This window comes from Ictalurus punctatus, chromosome 3 (genome assembly GCF_001660625.3).
Source record: "Ictalurus punctatus breed USDA103 chromosome 3, Coco_2.0, whole genome shotgun sequence".
NCBI lineage: Eukaryota > Metazoa > Chordata > Actinopteri > Siluriformes > Ictaluridae > Ictalurus > Ictalurus punctatus.
In genome coordinates, this window is record NC_030418.2 from 9580061 (window position 1) to 9603304 (window position 23244).

Genomic DNA, 23244 nt, shown 5'->3' on the forward strand with positions numbered 1-23244 from the left:
AGGTTTATAAACAAACATCTCTTAAATCACCTGAATGTAGTTGTGTGATGGTAGGTTTATGGTGTGAATGATAAATGCTGATAAAATCACTATTTTCATCAAATTATCTTTGAATTTAAGCTGCTGTTTGTTGCTTATATGACTTCATGTGCATTTTTATTAAATCAACTTTGATAAAAACTAATTTTTGTAACTTTCACCCCTCATATATTTCAGCCATGTTTTTCAAAGTAATGGCTTACCTTGGCCTTGACAAGTTTCTTGGCAGTCTTGATCTTGGCCTCACAGAAAGCCCCTCGGTACTTGGCACTCACATCAGTGCCAACAGTCAGGTATGCAGGTTCCTCTATAGTCTAGGGTTAAAAAGATAACAATAAATATAATAAATATTGTAATAATATAATACAGATTAAAATAAGACATTAAAACAGCTCCACTGTGAGGAATCCACATATCAAATTTTGTGTGTAAAAATATGAATAACGTCAACATGATTCACGATCCAGGGAATGATCCTTGTGAATCTTTGTGTGAAACTGTTCAAACAGACAACTGTGGCTACTAGTGGCTAATGGCAGCTTTAATAATGAAACATAATGAAATGCCGCTTAAAGGACCCCAGTTTAACTTGCAACTACAGTGTCCCAGCTTTATAATAGATTAAGCAATCAGGGACATCACGGGACATAGGGAACATAGAGACAAATTTATAGATTTTAAATTTATATCTGTAATTTCTATATTTCTGTAAAGCTGCTTTGTGACAATGTCCATTGTTAAAAGCGTTATACAAATAAAATTTAATTGAACATTTTATTTAGCTCTGTTATGTTGGTTGCTTGTGTGTGTGTGTGTTGCTAGCAATGAACTCCTTGAGTTTTCTGTTTAAGATGTTATGGCATTTAAACAGTATCTTTAAGGGTGGCAGACCTGAGCATGCAGTACAGTATTAGTGAGTGGTTTCATTAAAATTAGTGAAAGGTGTCACAAATTGTATCTTGGGTAGGGCTGCAACTAAGGATTATTTTCCTAATCAATTAATCAGCCATTATTTTATCGATTAATGAAAACACTTTCAATACCATTTTTTTGTTTTATTTAAAATAAAATCCACAAACTGAGTGTTACAAATATATATTATATATATATATATATATATATATATATATATATATATATATATTTTATATATATATATATATATATATATATATATATATATATATATTTTATATATATATATATATATATATATATATATATATATATATATATATATATATATATATATATATATATATATATATATATATAAATACACACACACACACACATATAAAAGAGATACACCGATGCTAACTTTCTCAGCTGATACCGATAACCTATTATTCAGAGTGATATCGGCCGATACAGATACCGATAGTTTGGTGTTTCTGCCTTTTATGCCTTCTTTTAAATTAATAATAATTAATTCCACAATTCTGAAAGAAATGCAAATAAAAACTTTACTGTTTCACAGTAATTGGTCTCATAAACAGAAAACACATTACTATAATTTACATTAACACATTAACTAAATTCTGAAGATTAAAGTAAGATTTCTTAACTTATTGGATGTTATCAATTTATATTAACATTGACTGAATTCTTAAAAACCACAAACAAAAGCATTTCTACTTCATCACTGACATCAAACTGGTAAAATATAATAAACTTTTTTATATATTAACATTAACTAGATATGAAATATACTACTCTACAAATATACTTTTTCTGTGCGATATATACTTTTTTCCAACTCAAATTCATTTAAATCTTTAATCAGTGTACTGGCGCATTAATTCAGCTCGACCAGCTCGGCAAAAAAAAATTAGTGTAGACGCCGAAACTCCTGCTTCACTGCTGCAGCGTCCGGTGTAAAAGCACTCATTCGTTAACATGCACGCCGAAAAAAATACGCAGTATTTCTGCTCTGCTGCAGCATGCGGTGTAAAATTTTAGTAGTGCAGAGCTTACAAAACTGCAGTTTTGTAATCATTGTCACCCAATTCAAAGTAATTGGGTGACACAAGAGACGTCATCCACATAAGAGACATCATCTTTACACACAGCACGAATTTGATGTGCTTTCCTGTCCTCTTTTGATTGACAGGATATATTTGGCCCTGATCATCGGATGTTTTTAGACTATTGGCCGATACCGATTACTGGCCGATACATCGGTGCATCTCTAATAAATAAATAAATAAATATAAAATGAAACATATATATAAAATATATATAAATACACACACTCAGATATAATATATATATACATATACATATATATATATATATATATATATATAAATATAAATATATATATATATATATATATATATATATATATATATATATATATATATATATATATATATATATATATATATATAATCTTAAGTATTTATTTGTTTATTGTCCCTTTAATGCTATGCCAGCATCAGTGGTAATTTTCATGGCAAGATCAAGGTAGGTAATGCGGAGCTTTCCAGTCATTCATAAAGCATTACAACAATAAAATCTCACATTTCAGCATTGTCAACAGCATCAGCTATACAAGGGTCTTCACTTTAATATTCAATAAGAATATTGAAAAGATATTTTGGAAGACATAAAATACATATTTTCTGAGTAAAAGCAATGTCTAGTATTGTTAAGAGCAGGACAGTCCATTAGTATATATTTATCCATTAGTATATAGTCACTCTTGTTTTACATCACATGTTGGAGGTTCTTCACCACTGCAAAGCATGTGTAAGTCTTGAATGTCCAATACGGAATCTTGTGTATATGGTCTGATTTTGTCTGGATTCAAAAGGGAAATTAAAGGAGACCTATTACGCAAAATGTATTTTTACATGGTGTTTGAACACAAATGTGTGTAGGCACTGAGTCACTTTCGTTTTCTCTCTAATGTGCCTTCACATTAGAACAGGCTCCGCCCATGACTGGTGATGGACTCTGCCCTATTAGCATAGATCCTCCACTGAGTGAACTGCACACAGTCTGCCATGTTCTGTGTGTTGGAGCAGCTAAAGTGATTAGAAGAATGTCTCAGCTTTGTGTTCGGTTTTGGCTCTAAAAATAAAATATTTTTATATGTATATTTTTATGAGCGTCTTCATGGAAATGTGCCCAAAAAATAGTTAAATTTGTGTATGCTTGTGCGAATCATTTTACACCAGACTGCTTTGTGAACCAGGGTCAAAGCAATACAAAGCAGGATTTGCTAAAAATTTGATTCTCAAGGATGGATCAGTCCTGATCCAACTTTATATCCAGAAGACACAAGTATCACACTTCATATTTTGTGAATGTTTGCAAATCACCTATATGAAAGAGACTGTTAGCAGATTCCACATGTAATGCGGCTATAGTTACCATTGTCTCTGATTGTATTCAAGGAAACCAGAGCTATGTCATAGTTTAAATTTTTTTTTTTTTTACCCGAAAACACTTACTGTCTATATAATTCATAACCACCCCTTTATTATGCATTTTATTACAGATTTATTTAGAATGAATTTATATATTTTTATTTACTATCTTTATTATATATTTTGAAAACTGTGTACGTTTTGTGTGAATCAGTTTAGTATCAGAAGCACAAAGCACGAACTGTAAAGGCACATCCACTGTATTTTCTGAAGCAGGAGCTGTAAAGGTAGAGCCCTCTTCCGGAAAGGGGGCAGGGAGCAGCAGCTCATTTGCATTAAAGAGACAAAGCAAAACAGCATGTTTTTGCTTCCACCCAAAAAGGGGCATTTACAGCATGGTATAATAAACGATCCTAACTCCACTGAACTCACTTTTATTGTCACTACAACATTTCATAGTGAAATGAAGTGTGAACAGCTTGGGTGCAAGTTCCAGGCATTGCAGCTCTACATGCAACACAGTAAGAACACTCAACATGATAACAGAGTACACAGCACACATAATACAACATTAAATACAGGACTTTATAATATATAGCAAACTATAGAATTACAGAATACAATTCACATAATGTACAGAATAATGGTCTGAATATACAAAGTAGAATATATAAATGTGCAGTAACATAGCACAGTACACATTACACAACACAGACAGATGCAAGTGATACTGTATACATGATATATAAAACGTGCAGTGATATACCAATACATACTACAAGTATGCATGGAGCAATTATTTTAGTAATATTAACACACACTCACACTCACACTCTACAGATATCATCAGAGGAGGACCAGAATATCTCCCAGCCGACATGATCAAAACAGTCTTGAAGTACAGAATCCGATTGGTCCGACCAGCACTGGATCGTTCTGAGGGTGGGTGCTTCCTGTTTCAGTTTCTGCCTGTAAGCAGGCAGAAGTAGAATAGATGAGTAAACAGATTTTCTGAAAGGTGGTTGGGGGAGGGATTTGTAACCATTTCAGAATGGAGAGTAGCAATTGTCCAAAACTGTTCTCTTCACGTGTTGCATGTAAAATGCTGAAAGTATCTGGGTGTTAAGGTCCTTAAGTTGGCTTTGTTAAAATCCAATTAACGCAGCCTCAGGATACACGGTCTCCAGCCTGCTTATGTTTCCGTACAGTTCCTTGAGTGCCAGGCCTATATTGGCTTGTGGGGGAATGTACACAGCTGTTATGATAACAAATGCGAATTCCCTTGGTAGCCAGAATGATCGACAGAGCAGCGTGAGGTATTCCAGATCGGGGGAGCAAGAAGACGCCATAAAGTGAATGTTTCTCTGATCACACCATGTGTTGTTAATCGTAAAGCATACATCTCCTCCTCTTACTTTTCCCTGAAAGAGCTTTAGCTCTGTCCCCGCTATGCACAGAGAACCCTTCTGGCTCGGTAGCAGAGTCTGAAACCTCAACAGACATCCAAGTTTCTGTGAGACACATAATGCAGCAGTCCTATGACTCCGGTTGGAAGGACAGTCACACCCTTGGTTCACAAAGTTTGTTGTCCAGAGACTGGATGTTCGCTAGTAAAATGATGGGGAGCAGGGGTCAGTTAGTATGGCATCGTAATCTGACGAGGACACGGGCTGTCGTTCCCCTTTTTCACTTCCGAGGTCATGGCCAGGCAGTGCAAACAAAGGTTTCCGATGTTATCCCAGTAAACAGGTTATCAGTGTGGAGGAAGTCTGGTTTCCAATGAGCGATATAGCAACCAATATCAAAAAGTGTTTGTCTGTTGTAGACAATGAGGCAGACAATGTCCAGAATGAAAAACACAAGAATAAGTGACAAAACAAACAAAAACTGCAGTGTTTGTTCGGTGGTCGCAACACGGCTGCCATGCTCGGTGCCATCGTTTCTTATCTGTGGGGTTTTCTGAGCTGAAACTTCACGGACACAGTCTGTGGACACCTGAGGCTTATATTACATTTTGTAAAAAGATTTATAATAGGTCTTCTTTAAAGAATTGTCTTTCATTTATAACAGGGTTGATTTCATGTAGTTTGTTATGAATGCACTAGTCCCATTCCATTTGGCACTTTTATGAGATGTACGAGTTTATTATTGGTTTAAGATCTGATGGTGGAATTTGAAATTCTGTAATTCTCAATTAGAGGGCATCCTTAGGAGCAATGACCGCTTGTTGTTGCCAGACAGCCCCATATGGCCTGGTATCCAGCCAAAAAGGATGTTAAAATTTTGTCTCTGTAAAGAATCCACTTTAGTTAGGATGCTGGCCATTATGCAATGCTCGGTCTTTAAGGATTTGAGTGCTTGGAAGGAAGATTTCGATTCTGTACAGATTAAAAAGTGCCTTTTTTTCTATGGTCTCAATCTGCTCTAAGGCTAGGAGCAAAGCACAGGAAAAATTTAACTTTGTCCAAGAATACGAATCACTGTTTTCCCAAACGCTACTGCTGCAGACACACAATTGTCCCTCCTAGTTCCGTCTGTATATACGGGTTTATGAAGTGGGAAACATCATCTTATAAGAACTGCTGCTTATATTCATTTGGGTGGGTCACCGTCTTGTCATGTTTGGTCAGATCCATTATGGTGTATGTTCCAGGGTGGTATAGGGCATGTAAGTGTCTGTGCTAGGATGTCCAAGTTAATATCACTGTTCTCTAGATAGGGTTTTATGTGGATTCCAAACGGACTAATGTACGTAGGTCTGGCTTCATACAGTTGTAGATATTGAAAGTGGAAAACTGTAGAATGAGCTGGATTATTTTGGACTGCCTTTAGCTTGACTGCATAGTGCAGGGCCAGTTTCAAGCGTTTATTTTGAAGCGATGGTTCCCTTGCTTCGATGAAGCTTTGAACTGGTCCTGAAAGCTCCAAGGGAAAGTTTTAATCCTAGGTGGTGTACTGTATCCAATGTTTTGATTTAGTATTTCTTGGCAACACCGTACACTACACTTCCATAGTCCATCTGGATCGGGCCAGCATTCTGTAGAGACTAGGGCTGCAACTAACTATTATTCTCATAACTGTTTATTAGTTGGATTCATTGGCCTATTATTTATTTATTTCGATTGATCAGATGGGGAGAGGGGCAGACTTTCAGTACCTTTTTTGTTTATTTAAGAACAAATCCACAGACTGAGTGTTACAAATATATAATTGGACAAACAGTTGGGTAAAGTTTTAGTCTGAAGTTTATAAGTCTGAAAACCCAATACACACAACAAAATATATATTATTAATTTAGGACTGTAGTTTAATTCGGTGATTTTTGTGCATCCATTAAAAAAAAAAAAATTTAAATTTTTTTTAAAAAAATGCATAAATACTAACACACACACACACATATACATACATACATACATACATACATACATATATATATATATATATATATATATATATATATATATATATATATATATACATACACACACACACACACACACACACATATACATATACACACACACACACACACACATTATATACATATACACATATATATATACATACATATATACATACATACATACATACATACATATATATATATATATATATATACATACATACATACATACATATATATATATATATATATATATATATATATATATATATATATATATATATATATATATATATATATATGTTAGTATTTATTCATTATTTTTTATGGATGCACAAACAGCAGCGAATTAAACTACAGTCCTAAATTAACAATAAAAACTCACTTTCACTGCACCTTGTGGTTTCTGTTACTCACTGCCTTTAGGCATGTTGTTTTACTTGTTTACTTTTGATCGTAGTGTTTTAATTAGACATAACAGATCTTACTCGCGCTCCCACTGTGTATCACCGCATTTTCGTTATAATAGACGACAGAATTTAATGCAAGCGTGCAAACACAACATATGACAATAACCTTAAATTAAATTAAACCTTTTAAGCAACTTGCACCAGTTTCCCCAAGACTTTGCACACAGTGGAGCATTTTGGATATAAACACATTTGTGCTCGTACATCACTGATCTCCGCTGTGTTTAATACAAAATGCACCCCTGCCTTAGAGGACTTTCTTCCTCAGTCACGTGACGATTACTCCTCCGTCTGATGGTGACTGAGGTCATGTTGGAAATAAAAGGTAACGTTGACAAACAATAAACTGAAGGGTCACTGTCGGTGAATCTGCTAAAGCTAGCGGCGTCAGAGTATGTGCGTATGATGTCATGCACCACCAATTTATACTGGTTAGTAAAAAAAACTGCTAGGGTTCTATTTGAGATGATATTACCTTTCTAAAATTCATACACTAGACGGTAGAGAACACTATGCATACTATGTGTATAGTACGTCATTTGGGACACAACTTTAATATTTACTCACTGAAGAATGTTTTCGGAATAGAAATAACGTAGTGAGTAAATGCACCCCGTGCCGCGCGCAGACCAACTATTCACTAATGAGATTCGTTGACAATGATTTTCATAATCGATTTTATCAATTAGTTGTTGCAGCTCTAGTAGAGATGCAAAAAAGTACGGTTTGCACCCCATCTAATTTAAACAATAATCTTGTAATATCGATTGTTTTAAGGCATCTCTTTCTTAATGATTTCATGTGTGGGATGAAAGATAGTTTGCTGTCGAAAGTGGGCCCTAAAAACTTTTTTTTTTTTTTTATGACCTTAATAGGTCATAAAGAGTCCTTCCATAAAGAGTTCTGGGTCCAAGTACAGAGATTGCAGAAGACGGAAGTGCATATAGTACGTACGGTCTTTGTTTGAGTGAATTTAAATCCGTTTTATATTGCCCAGTTACTAATCTTATATATGCATCTCCCCCCCCATTAGTCGATTAATCTAACGATTATTTTTCCGATTACACTTTTTTATTTTTATGGTAGTTACTTTTTGGGTAGTCAATTAATCCTTTGGTTAATTTACCAATAAAAAAAAATATTGACTTCTGCCATTAATATGTCAACATTTTATTCAAATATTCTCTCAATTAAACAAATATACAAATAAAAATTTCCAACATAAAAAAATAAAGCCTCATCCAGGGCTCACTGAAGCCCTGACCGTCCACAGTAGAAAGGAGTCTTTCCTTGACAGTCATGTTGAGAATGCCATCAGTAAGCCCAGCGGCCATGTGGAGGGCGCATACAGTGGATTCCTTTTTATGAACAAAATCTGACACAGCTTTGCCTCTTCCTGAGAGACAAAACATAAAATATCAGTGACATATTTCAACATGAAATCTTTGTATGAACTTTTAACCAATGATGACTATTATCACAAAAGTTAAGATTCATGCAGTGCAGGCCTCATTAGGAAAGGTGTTTACTACGGCTGCGTTCACAATTACTGTTTGAGACTGACAACAGCAATTGCTTACAGGTGCGAGTCCTGAAATGTTTTGTCCATTCAGCAGATTAAACTAGCTGCTTGAACACATGCTTGAAGTCGCAACAGTATTATAACCATAGAGAATGTTTCAAAGATTAAATGAAAAACAATGTTTTTCAGGTAGGAAACAATACAACAAAAATTTAACTAGAAATCCAAAAAAAAATTACGTAATCAAAAGGTAAACAGTAAAACACTATTTTAAAGTATATTACTTAAATATACAATGATTCTTATTAAAGCTAAAGTTAGGGCAGTGAATGATTATCTTGCTTTCCTCTGTTATTTAATAAACAGACCACAGCAGGTTCATTATGCTGCTGTGATTTAAAGAAATGCATGGCAAGAATTCCTGACAAGACAGTCATCTGACATATTTGTGCACATATCCACAAAAGAGAAGTTAGTTTCGTACACTACACAGCAGCTTATAAAAAATGAAATGCTGTATGAACGCAGACATATAAAGCACAAAATACAGCCTGTGTTCTAATGTTGTGTGAAAACTTACTGTAATAGTTCAGATACTTACGTTGTTGTCTCGTCATTTTGAGATCTTAGAGCCCCAGGATGTTTTCTTTTGAGATGTTCATGTATAGCCATTGTGCTACTGTGGAATGCCATTTCAGTTTTACACAGTGTGCAGAGCACCATTTTATTCAGTCTCTCTTTTAAAAACCCCCACACTTTTGATAGAGTTCTGCATGTTTGGCATAATGCCTGATTATCAGCATGCCCGGAGCTGAAGCTGCCAACATTAGGAATGAATGCAAACAGCGTGACACATGGACGCACTCCCGGCGAATAGACGAATTTACATAGTCAATGTAATCAATTACGTCGACGCATTATTCCAGACCTAGGTATGATTTATTGCCTCTTTATAGTAGGATGGTACATCTCCTGACTTCCAGATAGTGTTAAAGCTGTCCAAGAGGACTGATAGAATGCTTTGGGGGTAATTGTTTTAAATCCTGGTAATGAATTTTGTAGTATCAGCAGTATCGTTAGGGCAGATTACGGCTTTTAAGAGTTCCTCCACTGTAAAAGGCTGGTTATATGGTTTCATGTTAACTGAAAGGAGGTTGTGTCCGTATCATTTGGAACTCAGGACGGCAGTTCTCCACTGAAGAATTTCTCTCATGTGTCTCTGCTAACTTGTCAGCTATTTCTTTTTTGTGGTTAGTAGAGAGCCTCGATTCTTGAGGAGTTGTATTTGGGTTCTGCCTTCCTTGCCCTCCATCTTTCGGATCATGTCCCATATTTTCTTTGTTGGCGTTTGTGAGGTTAGACTTAAAACATATCTTTTCCAGCTCTGTCTCTTTGCTTCATTAATAATTTTTTGTGCTTTTGCTCTGCTGATTTTCAATCTGATTAGATTTTCCATTGTGGGATCTTTGTTAAAAGTCCTTTCTGTATCCCCCCCCATCTCCAATAGCTTTTTTTGCAATTTTCATCAAACCATGGGTTAGTTCTACAATTTGGCTTTGCTGATGTTTTTAGAACTGATTCTTCCGCTAGACCAGTGAGAACGTCAGTGAAACTCTTGATAGGTTCTTGAATTCCTCGGGCTTGAATACTGAACTTCTTATGGCAGAGTGACTGAAAGGAGTACCAATTAGCTTTAATTAATAGCCATCTTGGGGTTCTTTGTTGTAATTCCACTTCAGTAAACTTTACTATCACAGGGAAGTGGTCACTCACACATAGGTCATCTCATACTTTCCAATAGAAATCAAGTAGTATTCAGGCTCACATAGTAAGATCTATAGCAGAATAAATTCCATGTCCTGGGTGTAGTGTAGAAGCAATCATTTAGTAAGCACAAATCATTATTATAAATGAATGCCTCGATTTGTTTCCCCTTTCAATTTGTATGGCTGCCTCCCCACAAAGAACTGTGACTGTTAAAATCGCCCATGAGCAGGTATGGGAGTGACAACTGGTTAGCCAGATTGTCCAGGTCACATTATGCTACAGAAGCATCAGGGAGTATGTAAATTGAGCACAAGGTAATAAGCTTTATGGAGGGCAACAGCTTGCAGATTTGTACCTATTGGGATATAACTTTGTCACTCCTTACCAAAATGGCTCATCCACCTGGTGGGCGTTGTACATTTCGGCCAGGCACATTAAATGTTATGTAGCCTTTTTTTTTTTTTTTTAAAAAGAAACGGCTATTGAGCCAGATGAGTCTCTTGAAGACAAAAGGCAGTAGGGTTAAGACAGCTGTTAAGTGCTGTTATTTTTGCAGAATTACTTCTATCCCAAGACAGCTCCACTGGATGATGTACAGTGCAACCGTAAAGTATTCACAGCGCTTCACTTTTTCCACATTTTGGTACATTATAGCCTTTTCCTAGTATGGATTAAATTAATTATTTTTCTAAAAATTCTACAAACAATACCCCATAATGACAAAGTGAAAGAAGTTTGTTTGAAATCTTTGCAAAATGTATTAAAAATAAAAAACAAACAAACAAAAAAAAAAAGCACATGTACATAAGTATTCACAGCCTTTGCCATGACATTCAAAATTGAGCTCAAGTGCATCCGGTTTTCACGGATCATCCTTGAGATGTTTCTACAACTTGATTGGAGTCCACCTGTGGTAAATTCAGTTGATTTGACATGATTTGGAAAGGTGCACACTGTCTATACAAGGTCCCACAGTTAACAATGCATGTCAGAGCACAAACCAAGCCATGAAGTCCAAGGAATTGCCTGTAGACCTGCGAGACAGGGTTGGATGAAGGCACAAATCTGTGGAAGGGTACAGAAACATTTCTGCGCCATTGAAGGTCCCAATGAGCACAGTGGCCTCCATCATCCATAAATGGAAGAAGTTTGGAACCACCAGGACTCTTCCTAGAGCTGGCCGCCCGGCCAAACTGAGCGATCGGGGGAAAAGGGCCTTAGTCAGGGAGGTGACCAAAAACCAGATGGTCACTCTGACAGAGCTCAAGCATGTCTCTGTGGAGAGAGGAGAACCTTCCAGAAGAACAACTATCTCTGCAGCACTCCACCAATCAGGCCTGTATGGTTGAGTGGCCAGACGGAAGCCACTCCTCAGTAAAAGGCACATGACAGCCCATCTGGAGTTTGCCAAAAGGCACCTGAAGGACTCTCAGACCATGATGAAACAAAGATTGAACTCTTTGGCCTGAATGGCAAGAGTCATGTCTGGAGGAAACCAGGCACCACTCATCACCTGGCAAATATCATCCCTACTCTGTGAATGTCCTTGAGTGCCCAGCCAGAGCCCAGACTTGAACCCGATTGAACATCTCTGGAGAGATCCGAAAATGGCTGTGCACCAACGCTCCCCATCCACCCTGATGGAGCTTGAGAGGTCCTGCAAAGAAGAATGGGAGAAACTTCCCAGAAATAGGTGTGCCAAGCTTGTAGCATCTTACTCAAAAAGACTTCGGGCTGTAATTGTTGCCAAAGCTGCTTCAACAAAGTTTTGAGCAAAGGCTCAGTTTTGAGTGAATACTTCTGAACATTTATAAAAAAAAAAAAAAAAATTTGCAAAGATTTCAAACAATCTTCTTTCATGTTGTCATTATGGGGTATTGTTTTGTAGTATTTTGAGGAAAATAATGAATTTAATCCGTTTTGGAATAAAGCAGTAACATATCAAAATGTGGAAAAAGTGAAGAGCTGTGAATACTTTCCGAATGTACTGTAGCTCATAATCAGGTAGGTAGAAGTAGTACATGCCCTTTGCTTATGCATTTTGGAGATAGGCTACAACTATGAGAAATTGTGTTTTCTGTTATTAAAAATCCTTTGGTTGTTACGTCTTTTGAGGTCTCTTTTCTTGATTTATATTTGATAGTTTTTGCACTATGTTGTGTCTTCTTCCCTCTTGAGCTTTGATTATGTTCAGCTGATGTACTCTGATCTTCAGTAGCTTGAAACTGTTTTGCAATCATTTGTCATTGGGTGCTTTGAATCTTCTTTTTAGATGGAGTAGAGCTTTTTTTATTATTATTTTTTATTATTATTATTTGTTGTGGTTTTTCGTTATTCACTCAAGGTAAATCTGTCTGATTCTCGGTGGTGCTCATGGTGGGTTTACCACAAATGCATATGATTTCCTTGAATTAAAGGGTGGTGATTTGTCAACCATTTTATGTGCTTCTGTGTAGCTCACCCAACCGCCTTGGAGCCAAACAAGGGGATGTACCAAGGATACAGGGGGATATACTCGAACAGAGAACTATAAGGTCATATTACCCGATTGACCCTACGCCAACACCCTCCAGGACAAGACTTGACTAGCCCATCGATTATACCGGGCCTGTCCAACCGCCCATCTTGGTGAAGTCTGAGCCAAAGGTCCACTGTGTTGGACCTGGTGTGGCCACAGGACCTCTTCCTCCACAGTAACGGGTTGCAACTCACAGCAAACAAGTTGCCCCATTTGTCGCCTCTTACGATCAGCAAGGGGGTGCTGGGGACCTATTCTATCCCAGGTCCCCATGGGGGTATAAGTATTTATTTATAAATTTTTTTTTTTTTTTTTTTAAATGAATGCACCAAAAAAAATTAAAAAACACTGAATTTAACTACAATCCAAACTGAATAATAAAAACTCTGCCTTATGTTTACTTTGATATTACAGATCGTACTTGTGCTACCACTGTTTTATCACCGCGTCTACTTTGCAAGGGGTGAGCAACTCAGCCTTGTTACAAATAGATCACTCCTGTTATAATCAACAACAGAATTTACACTGCAAGCATGCAAATACAGCATATAATGACAATAAACTTGAATTAAACTAAAACTTAAGCAACTCACACCAATATGCCCAACCCCTTGCACACCGTGGAGCATTTTAGATATAAACAAGTTTGTGCTCGTGCATCAGTGTCATGTTTCTTTGCTACTCAAGCTCCACTTTGTAAAGTCTGCAGGTTACAATCCTCTTTGTGGTATTTAACACAAGCCCAATACTAAAAAAGTTGGGATGCTGTGTAAAATGTAAATAAATACAGGATGCAATGATTTGCAAATATCAAACCTCACGTTACTCACAATAGAACACAGAAAACATATCAAATGTTTAAACTAGAGATGTAATGGTATGAAAATTTCATAGCACATTATCGTGACCAAAACTATCACAGTTATCAGTATTACGGTATTGTTAAAATATGCTGAAAATGTATAAAAAGCACTGATATACACATTGAAGTCATTTAAACAGGTTTTATATTTGACTATAAAGTGATAGATGGTTGTCACTAGGCTTGCTGCGATAATCAGTGTCTGTGTTCGGCTGCACACCGATTACCTCACTTGCCCACCGCAGCACCGCCCCCCACTGTCGTTTTGCGTTTTTATAGTAATAATCATTTAGTTCAGTTAGTGAACAAGGTGGAAGGCTGTTAGAGCGCTCAGGAGAATTTCCAACCTCCAAAGTGGTTTTGTAACGAAGTCATTCTCTTCAAATGCTGTTGAGCTTTAAAATATGGTACATTTTATGTACGAATTCATACAGTATAAAAACATCACAATTTATTACATATATCTGATCGTTTATTTTATTGAATATAAAAAAAATAAATAAAAAAAAATAAAAAGTGTGCGTTATAGCAGTCACCTACACATTATAGCTGAACAATTTCAGTTGGTTTTATGACAAAGTCATTCTCTTCAAATGCTATTGGAGTTAGAAATGTGTGTACCAATGTCATATGTAACTTTAGAGGCGATCCCTTAATTTGCGAATATTGAACGTCCAACATCAAGCCAACTTTATGCCAGTCTTTCCACCATCACTTTTAAATCAAGTATGAATGCTCGTGCAGCCATGCGCATTTCACTATCGAATTAGCAGCAATTCAGGGGCGGCAATTGCTTTAATGGTGGGTTCATTATTATTCTTAATGAAAAACACAACAATAAAACAATACAATGACAAAATCGCTTATATTAATCGCTTATCTTGTCAGTCAGCTTGCCTCACATGATAAATGAAATGACTCATTCGGCTCATGTTGAATTGAGCAGATGCGTTCAGTTTTTAATTTTCATGCTCAAAAAATAATGTTGCATGTCAGACCCATGCTGGGTGTGTGTGGACAGCATTTACCGTGAGTGTTACAAATCACGATAATTGTGCACAGTATTAATGATAATGTCATTATGACACAGTAATACTAAATCAAGGAAATTTATCGTGAAACCAGTAACCATTTCATCCCTAGTTTAAATTGAGTAAATGCATAATTTTAATAAAAATAAATAAGGTAATTTTGAATTGGATGGCCGCAACATCTAAAAAAGTGAAGAAGAAGAAGACGGCGACGAAGAAGGGCCATCCTTGGCTTGTCCCCTAACAACAACAACAACAACGGGCTTGACCCCTAATAGATATTTTGCTGAATTTTCTATTTATTTGACTTCTACTGTTCCACTGAGTATGGGTCACTCAGTGTTGTCAAGGAAAAAGTAGATGGACAGAGAAATTTGTCCATTTTTAGATCTGAATCAATAAGCTAGTGAAGCATGTCAGGATAGCAAGAAAGACTAAAAAAGCACATATGCTCCATGTTTAAATGTAGGTGTTGATTTTTGTATGTTTTTTACACTATTACCTGTAACATTTCAAAATAGTAGCACCAAAAAAAAATATATTATATATATATATATATATATATATATATATATATATATATATATATATATATATATATTTTTTTTTTTTTATAAAGTCTTCATAGTTGTACATCTTCAGTTTTAAATCAAGCAGTCCTAGATGGTGTTGTAACCCCTTGGCTTGGGATGATTGACAATAGTACCTGGAAACTCCAGTAGATTGCATCCTACATGATGGCTATGAGGTAGGACAATTCATATGTCTGAAAAATGTAGTGTCTTCAGCTTTAAGAATGACTAAAATAAATTGTGCTGTCTCTTGTTATATGGGTTTCTTTTAGAATATTTTGTAGACCTATATGAACCAGCCTGTGTTGTCTGACTTTACACAGGGCAACAAAACATCTTTCTCTGATGTGTCTGACTCCCATGTCTGTGCTTCATAAACAGTAAGATGTGCTAGCCTAGCTAGCTAGGCATAAAATGTTTTTGCTTCCAAAACATGAGCGGGGGCTCATTATACAACAATTCAATAAATATCTCCACTGCTGCTCAACAGAGAACACATGCATCTACAAATTATATGATTTAAATTTTACAATGAGTATAATTACAGCTAATACAGTGCCCTCCACTAATATTGGCATGAAATTTTAGTGGAGCAAAGAAGGCTGGGAAAATTTGTCTTTATTGTTTAACCTTTTGATCTTGTGTTCAAAAGATAAACCAGAAAAATACTCTGATCTCATGGATATCAAACAATTGCAAACACAAAACAGGTTTATCCAAAAGAAAATCTGTTAAATATAGGTGTGCAACAATTACTGGCACCCATATGAATTCATAAGAAAACTATATTTGTAGTATATTCCCATTTATAAATGGGAAGTGGTTATAAGAAAATAGCACAAGCATTGAAAATGCCCATTTCCACCTTCAGGGCAATAATGAAAAAGTTCCAGGAAACTGTGAATGTTATGAATAAACCTGGAATTGGACATGTGTCTACACTGTCTCAATGCATTGTAAAAAGGATGGATGATTCGAGTAGCCAAAAAAATCTCCAAGGATCACAGCTGAAGAATTGCAGATGTTAGATGCATCTTGATGTCAGAAAGTCTCCAAAACTACAATCCGAACCACCTACATCACCTTCATCAACAGAATTTATTTGGAAGAGTTTCAAGAAAAAAAAAAGCATCTACTCTCATCCAAAAACAAAGTCAAGTGTCTTCAGTTTGCCAGACACTACTGGAAATTCAAATGGGACCAGGTTCTATGGTCAGATGAAACCAAAATAGAGGTTTTTGGTAATAAACACTAGATATGGTTTTCGCTCACACAGAGAGGTAGCCATATGGAAAAGTACCTCCTGTCTACAGTTAAATATGGTGGTGGCTCTTTAATGTTTTGGGGCTGTTTTCTGCCAGACGACCTGGACATTTTGTTAGGATACGTGGTATCATGGAATATAAAATATGAACTGATATTAAATGAAAACCTCACTGTCTCTCCAAGAAAGCTTAAAATGGGCCATAGTTGGATCTTCTAGCAGGACAATGATCCAAAACATACATCAAAATAAACACAAAAATGGTTTACTGACTACAAAATCAAGGTCCTGCCATGGCCATCCCAGTCCCCTGATTTGATAAGAATAGAAAACCTGGAGTGAACCGAAGAGGAGAGTCCACTAGAATGGACCTAGAATTTTGAAGGATCTGGAGAGATTCTGTATGGGGAAATGGTCTCAGATCCCTTGCCATGTATTCTCCAAGCTCATCAGGCATTATAGGAGAAGACTCAGTCCTGTTATTTTTACAAATGGAGGTAGCACAAATTATTGACTAAAATGATTCCAATAATTGTAACATGTATTTCTACAAAGATATATGTTTTGATAAATCTGTATTTTGTTTGCAATTGTTTGATATACATGAGAGCAGATTATTTTTGTGCATTTTTTTAACAAAAGATCAAAAGGTTAAACAATTAAAGAATAGACAATATTTTTCACAGCCTTCTTTGCTCATATTTAACAAGAGTGCTAATATTAGTGGAGGACACTGTACCTTAAGTTTATTTACAGTCCCAAGCATTCCTGCCCTTGTTCATTTATAAATAGAAGTCGTCCGAAAGAGGGCGGGGAGGGCTTTAAAAACACTGAACAATACAATACAGACAATGATCAAAAACTAACAATTGATGCTTCTAGCAATTTTAGGTAAGCTACTGTGTTCCTAGCACAAGTATAGCTTACATACACAAGAGTCTCTTAGCACTTAGCAGTCACCATGCAAGCTGAATGACTACACATGCCCTATAAAAAGCAGCTATAATAAAAAGTCAAAACAACCAGTTTGCAAGACAAGAGGGGTTTTTTTGCGTGTGTTATGCATGGAACATGTAGATACACTGTACTGTTAACATTATTTAACTGACATGTGGCAGGAAAACATCTGTCCTACTATTACCTTAGGCTATCTAGGCTGTATGAGTCATAGTAAAAATGTTAATAAGTAATATAGAGAAATAAGTCTTATCAGTCATTATTTGAAACATCTGCATTTATGCTGGACCCTGATTCTAGATTTGAGAAAGTTTTAGCATCCATTAGCTTACCTTCATTTCTGTCCACAACTGCTGTGCTATTTCTTCAGCTAAAAAGGAGAACAAAATTACTATATGACAAAGAAATAAGAGATTATTTAACCATGCATACATGTACATGAGTGAGCTTGTTGTAACTGCTGCTGCTTTACTGTTGTGTTACATGTTTTGAGACTTACATGAGGCTGAGAGTCAGTCAGTACGTTTACATGAACAACACTAATCCAATATTAGCCCGATTAAGACAATACTCTGACAAGAAACTACCATGTAAACAGCAATTTTTTATTACACTAATCAGATTAAAGTCATACTCGAAGTAAACACAAACAAATTAAAATGTGTGGAGTATTCTTATTTTATATTCAATTATCGACATGTAAACACCTCAATCACACTATTAACGTTCTGTGTGAGTTTTTACCGCATTTTGCAACATTACACATACACACACACACACACACACACACACACACACACACACACACACACACACACACACACACACACACACACACACACACACACACGTGCTCAGCCATTTCATGGCAAACAAGAGAGCACCGCTGCGTCCAAAACCGTGTACTTACCTACTATATAGTAGACGAAATACATGCATTTCAGCTACTACAGAGTAGTTAAGTATGCGGATTAGCACACATAGCATGACAAATAATTAACTGCACTTGAAGCCTTCGTAAAATAAAAAAATGAAACGTCCAAAACAGTTTATGGTACCACAACGAAGAAGAACTGTATGTCGATAAGTGAAATTCTGGAGTAAACGTCAGACGGCATGGCGTGGGGATGTAATGATGCGTGGGGACGTAATGACGCGTGCCGTTAATCACTCTATCTTTATAACATGTAAAATGGGAACATCAAAGGAATATGCTAAAAGTGACTCATGTAAACACCTTAAATCACAATATTGGCTTATTCAGAGTAAGGTCAATAATTAGATTATTGCAGTTCATGTAAACGTAGTCACTCAGTACGTTTACATAGACAACAATAATCCAATATTAACCCAATTAAGACAATATTCTGATCAAGAAACTACCATGTAAACAGCAATTTTTTATTACATTAATACGATTAAAGTCATACTCAAAGTAAACACAAATCAAATTAAGATGTGGAGTATTCCTGTTTTAGTCGCATTATCGACATATATTACAGACATGTAAACAACTTAATCACATTATTAACGTCGTGTGAGTTTTCACTGCATTTTGCGACAGGACATGATCACACATGGCAGTGCTCAAACTGTTTTATGACAAACAAGAGAGCACGGCTGCGTCTGAAACCGCGTACTTACCTACTATAGGCCTATAGTAGACGAAATACATGTATCTCGGCTACTATATAGTAGGTAAGTACGCAGTTTGGGACACAGCCCACGGCTTCAAGCAGTCATCTGTTTACACGTACAGCATGACAAATAATTAACCGCACTAGAAGCGTTCGTAAAAATTTAAAATAGAAACACCCAAAACTGTATACGGTCCCATAACGAAGACGAACTGTATGTTGATGCGTGAAATTCTGGAGTTAACGTCACGCGGTGAAGTAATGACGTGTGCTGTTAATTGCTCTATGATCTATAACACGTAAAACGATAACACGAAAGGAGTATTCTAAAAGCGACTCATGTAAAACACCTTAAATCAGAATATTGTCTTACTAAGAATAAGGTCAATAATTAGATTACTCACTGTCACTGACTATGTTTACATTGACAGCAGTAATCTAATCTGAGTAAGACAATATTGTGATTAAGGTGTTTACTTGAGTCGCTTTTAGAACACTCCTACCCGTTTTACATGTAATAGAACATAGTTTGATTAACGTCACACGTCATTACATCACTGCACCACGCCGTCCGACGGTCCATCCAGAATTTCACGCATCAACATACAGTTCCTCTTCGTTTTGGTACTGTATATAGTTTTGGGTGTTTTTATTACTTTTTTTACGAATGCTTCAAGTGTGGTTCATTATTTGTCACACTGTACGTGCAAATAGATGACTGCTTGAAGCCGTGGGCTGTGTCCCAAACCGCATACTTACCATCTATATAGTAGCCGAGATACATGTATTTCTCCTACTACAGGCCTATAGTAGGCAAGTATGAGGTTTGGGACGCAGCCGTGCGCTCTTTTTTGCCGTAAAACAGTTTAGCACTGCCATGTGTGATCGTGTCCTGTCGCAAAATGCAGTGAAAACTCCCACATGACGTTAATAGTGTGATTAAGATGTTTACATGTCTGTAGTACATATTGATAATGCGACTTAAAAAAAAAATAATAAAAATTTTTTTAAAAAAAAAGGAGTACTCCACGTCTTAATTCAATTTGTGTTTTCTTCGAGTATGACCTTAACCGGATTAAGGTAATTAAAAATTGCTGTTTACATGGTAGTTTCTTAATCAGGGTATTATCTTAATCAGGTTAATAATGGATTATTGTTGTCCATGTAAACGCACTGACTGACTACTGTAGACCTTTTTCCAAGTTATTTTTGCTTTTGTTTGATGATAAAAGTATGAGGCTTGCTGTAGCAGTGTGTGAGGAACTATGGGGATATTAGCCTATGTTACAGTCGTCCATATCATATGGTACTGAAACACAATCTTTTCTTTTCCACCAGCAAGCGCTGGGTCAACATGCACAGCCTGACCGAAGGCGGACATTAAAATTCGATGACTAAACATTTTACAGTATTGTCAGGCTGATGACTATGCGACTCTAAAACCTTTACTCATACTGCGTGTTTGTAGCGAGATAGCTACACAGCAGACCCCGGGTTAGTGCGCGAGTTCGCCTAATGTCTGAGCTGCAGCCGGTGACGCCATTTCTGTGGCACACAACAGTCCGTACAGCAGGTCCAGCTGGGAACACGGAGAAATGGAGACACACTCGAGACAATCAACAATCACTCTGACACCGTCATATTTCTAACAAAAATCGGACCATATCGGCAGCAGCACTGAGCACTCTTGGGGTACAACGACGACAACAACAACAACAACAACAACAACAACATCTGCCATCGAGCCATATTCGAGCTGTCTACAGTTAGCTACAATAACCAGTTTCCCCGAAACCCAGTCCAGGATTACAGGAAAAGGCTTAGCTTGAGTAAGTGGGTTAATTGCCTGAAAAAATACAATGACAAAAAAGGACAATTTCTAGCGCGTTTGATAACGTATAAACACAGAGAGGTCACAGAAAGGCGACTTTTGGTGTGTAAATAGAGGCGAAAAGCAGCTGGGTTCCAGGCTGCTGGTATTGTGTCGGATTCGGTTTCCTCGTCGGGATGCGTTTCCCCGGTTATATTTTCAAAATGGGGTAACAACCGATGTTTGTTGCGTTTTTATGACTATTAACACAACCACCTGCTGATATTTCTAGCAGTAAATAATGTTATATTTGTGATAGGGTTTTCAGTTTGTAGAATTTTGGAAGAAATGCGTGTTCATTCACAGAACTGATTTTCTAGGCTAAATACGCGACCTTCCTCAAAAGACACGATACCTGGACATATTGATCATGTTTCTCTCTTTTTCACCTTAGTTCACGTTTCCTTCGCCGTTTAGACGAGGCCGGGGCCGGGGGGAAACAGATCCCGACGAAGAAACTGAGTCCAACACAACATCGGTTGTGCAGCTAGCTAGCGCTCTCTCTCTCTCTCTCTCTCTCTCACACACTCACACACACACACACACACGGGGCTGATGACACCATAAAAAGCTTCTTAGAGCAAGGTCGAAAAACAAACTCATTAAAACTTAACCAAAAAAAGCATTTTGTGGCTTCTTATTTCTTGGTGCTGACCTAATCACACAATACACATGTCTAACAGGCTGACGGCAACAATGTCACTTCACACAATAACTCGTTTTTTTTAGTCTTCGTTTGGGTTCGGGTAAGTGAATGAGAAACCCTAACAAATAAGGCTGCTTATAAAAACAGTACACTATTATCCCACCACTGTGGATATCACTGTGGCTTGGCGACTCGACGGTGGATATGAAAAGCTTGCAAAAACAGTTATAGCCCAGCATTTCTGCTCCAACGACAAGATTTTGCTGGGAAACGATGGCGAAGGACAGAAAAAAGACATACCCCGAGGCACAAAAATAACGCATCCGTCCAGAAATTAATGTAGAGGTGAAGAAAAGACGTCACCCTCGCCCTAGCAAACAAGCTCGTTACTCATATAACAACATTATCCGATCACTGCCCGCAACCCAGCGATTTCCCTTCGATCCAATCCAGCAACCTGCAAACACAAACAGGCTGCACACGTTTTCGGTCAGAACGGGCTTTGTTAAATCGCTGTCCTGCATGTAGAAGCCCTTACGTAAGGGCTTTCCAACGAGGCAGTGTTTTTCCCCGATCACTTGCTTTTGATGCCGTGAAGCAGCATAAAGCCATTTAACCAATCTGAATAAGAGAGGCCAAAAATCACTCAAGTTTTACATTTGCAAACGGATATAGCGAATTAACAAGCCATAAAGCGGCGCACTATTTCGATGCTATTAAGCCTGCCCTTGCCCAAGTACGTTAAAGCTGTTTTGCTCTCTGATCCACCACTGTATAAGTAAGCACTATAGGAGCTGTTGATTTAAGCGCGTGGCTGAAGCAACATCGCCATTAACCGCTTTATATACACACGGTTCAACCTCACTCATATTGATGACCGAGCTAGCACTACCCATGATCTTTATCTAAAAAGAAAAAAAAAGAATTCGTCTTACCTAATAAATACACTTAAACACGACTGCCCGATTTTTATATACAGCATTAGCATTAATCCAGTTGGGAAAACTTCAGGCTCGAGCATTAACGTTGAAATGTTACCCTAAACGGGTATATCCACGTCGTTAAGCAAATCCGTCGAAATGTCTCTCCAGTCCCCTCTCCTTTTCTCTTCGGCGATCATCACCCTTCTAAAATTGACTGACGGGTATACAAACCCGCCTCCATGGCCATTCCACCCTCTTATTAGTTACTGTCTGTATAAATGTCCGCCCTCTCGATATCATTGGACCACGAGACCTGATGAGGGAAATGGCTTTGTGGTCCATGGGAAGGAGGGTAGAGTGTATCTGGGAGATGTAGTTCAAACGAA

At 37.0% G+C, this 23244-nt stretch overlaps 1 protein-coding gene and 1 long non-coding RNA gene across 8 annotated transcripts in view; both read right to left on the reverse strand.

Annotated features, from left to right (window-relative positions):
* arid4b (AT-rich interaction domain 4B) overlaps positions 1–23095 on the reverse strand; it is a 171713-nt gene extending 148618 nt beyond the window's left edge. For 5 of the 7 annotated variants that reach the window (XM_053679560.1, XM_053679559.1, XM_053679558.1 and 2 more), the window contains exons 1-3: positions 22871–23095; positions 18115–18152; positions 243–353 (exon numbers count right to left, since the gene is read on the reverse strand). In XM_053679560.1, the coding sequence (XP_053535535.1) occupies positions 243–353; positions 18115–18120 (117 nt within the window). In that variant the 5' untranslated portion in view covers positions 18121–18152; positions 22871–23095. The remainder of the gene's footprint in view (positions 1–242; positions 354–18114; positions 18153–22870) is intronic. The other 2 variants (XM_017463398.3, XM_017463397.3) reach the window with 1 other exon arrangement.
* LOC124627717 (uncharacterized) lies at positions 8444–15497 on the reverse strand. Its single transcript, XR_006982233.2, has 2 exons — positions 9413–15497; positions 8444–8685 (listed from the first exon to the last, which is right to left on the reverse strand). It is a non-coding gene; the product is annotated as an uncharacterized LOC124627717 (long non-coding RNA).
* Positions 23096–23244: the final 149 nt, after the last annotated feature.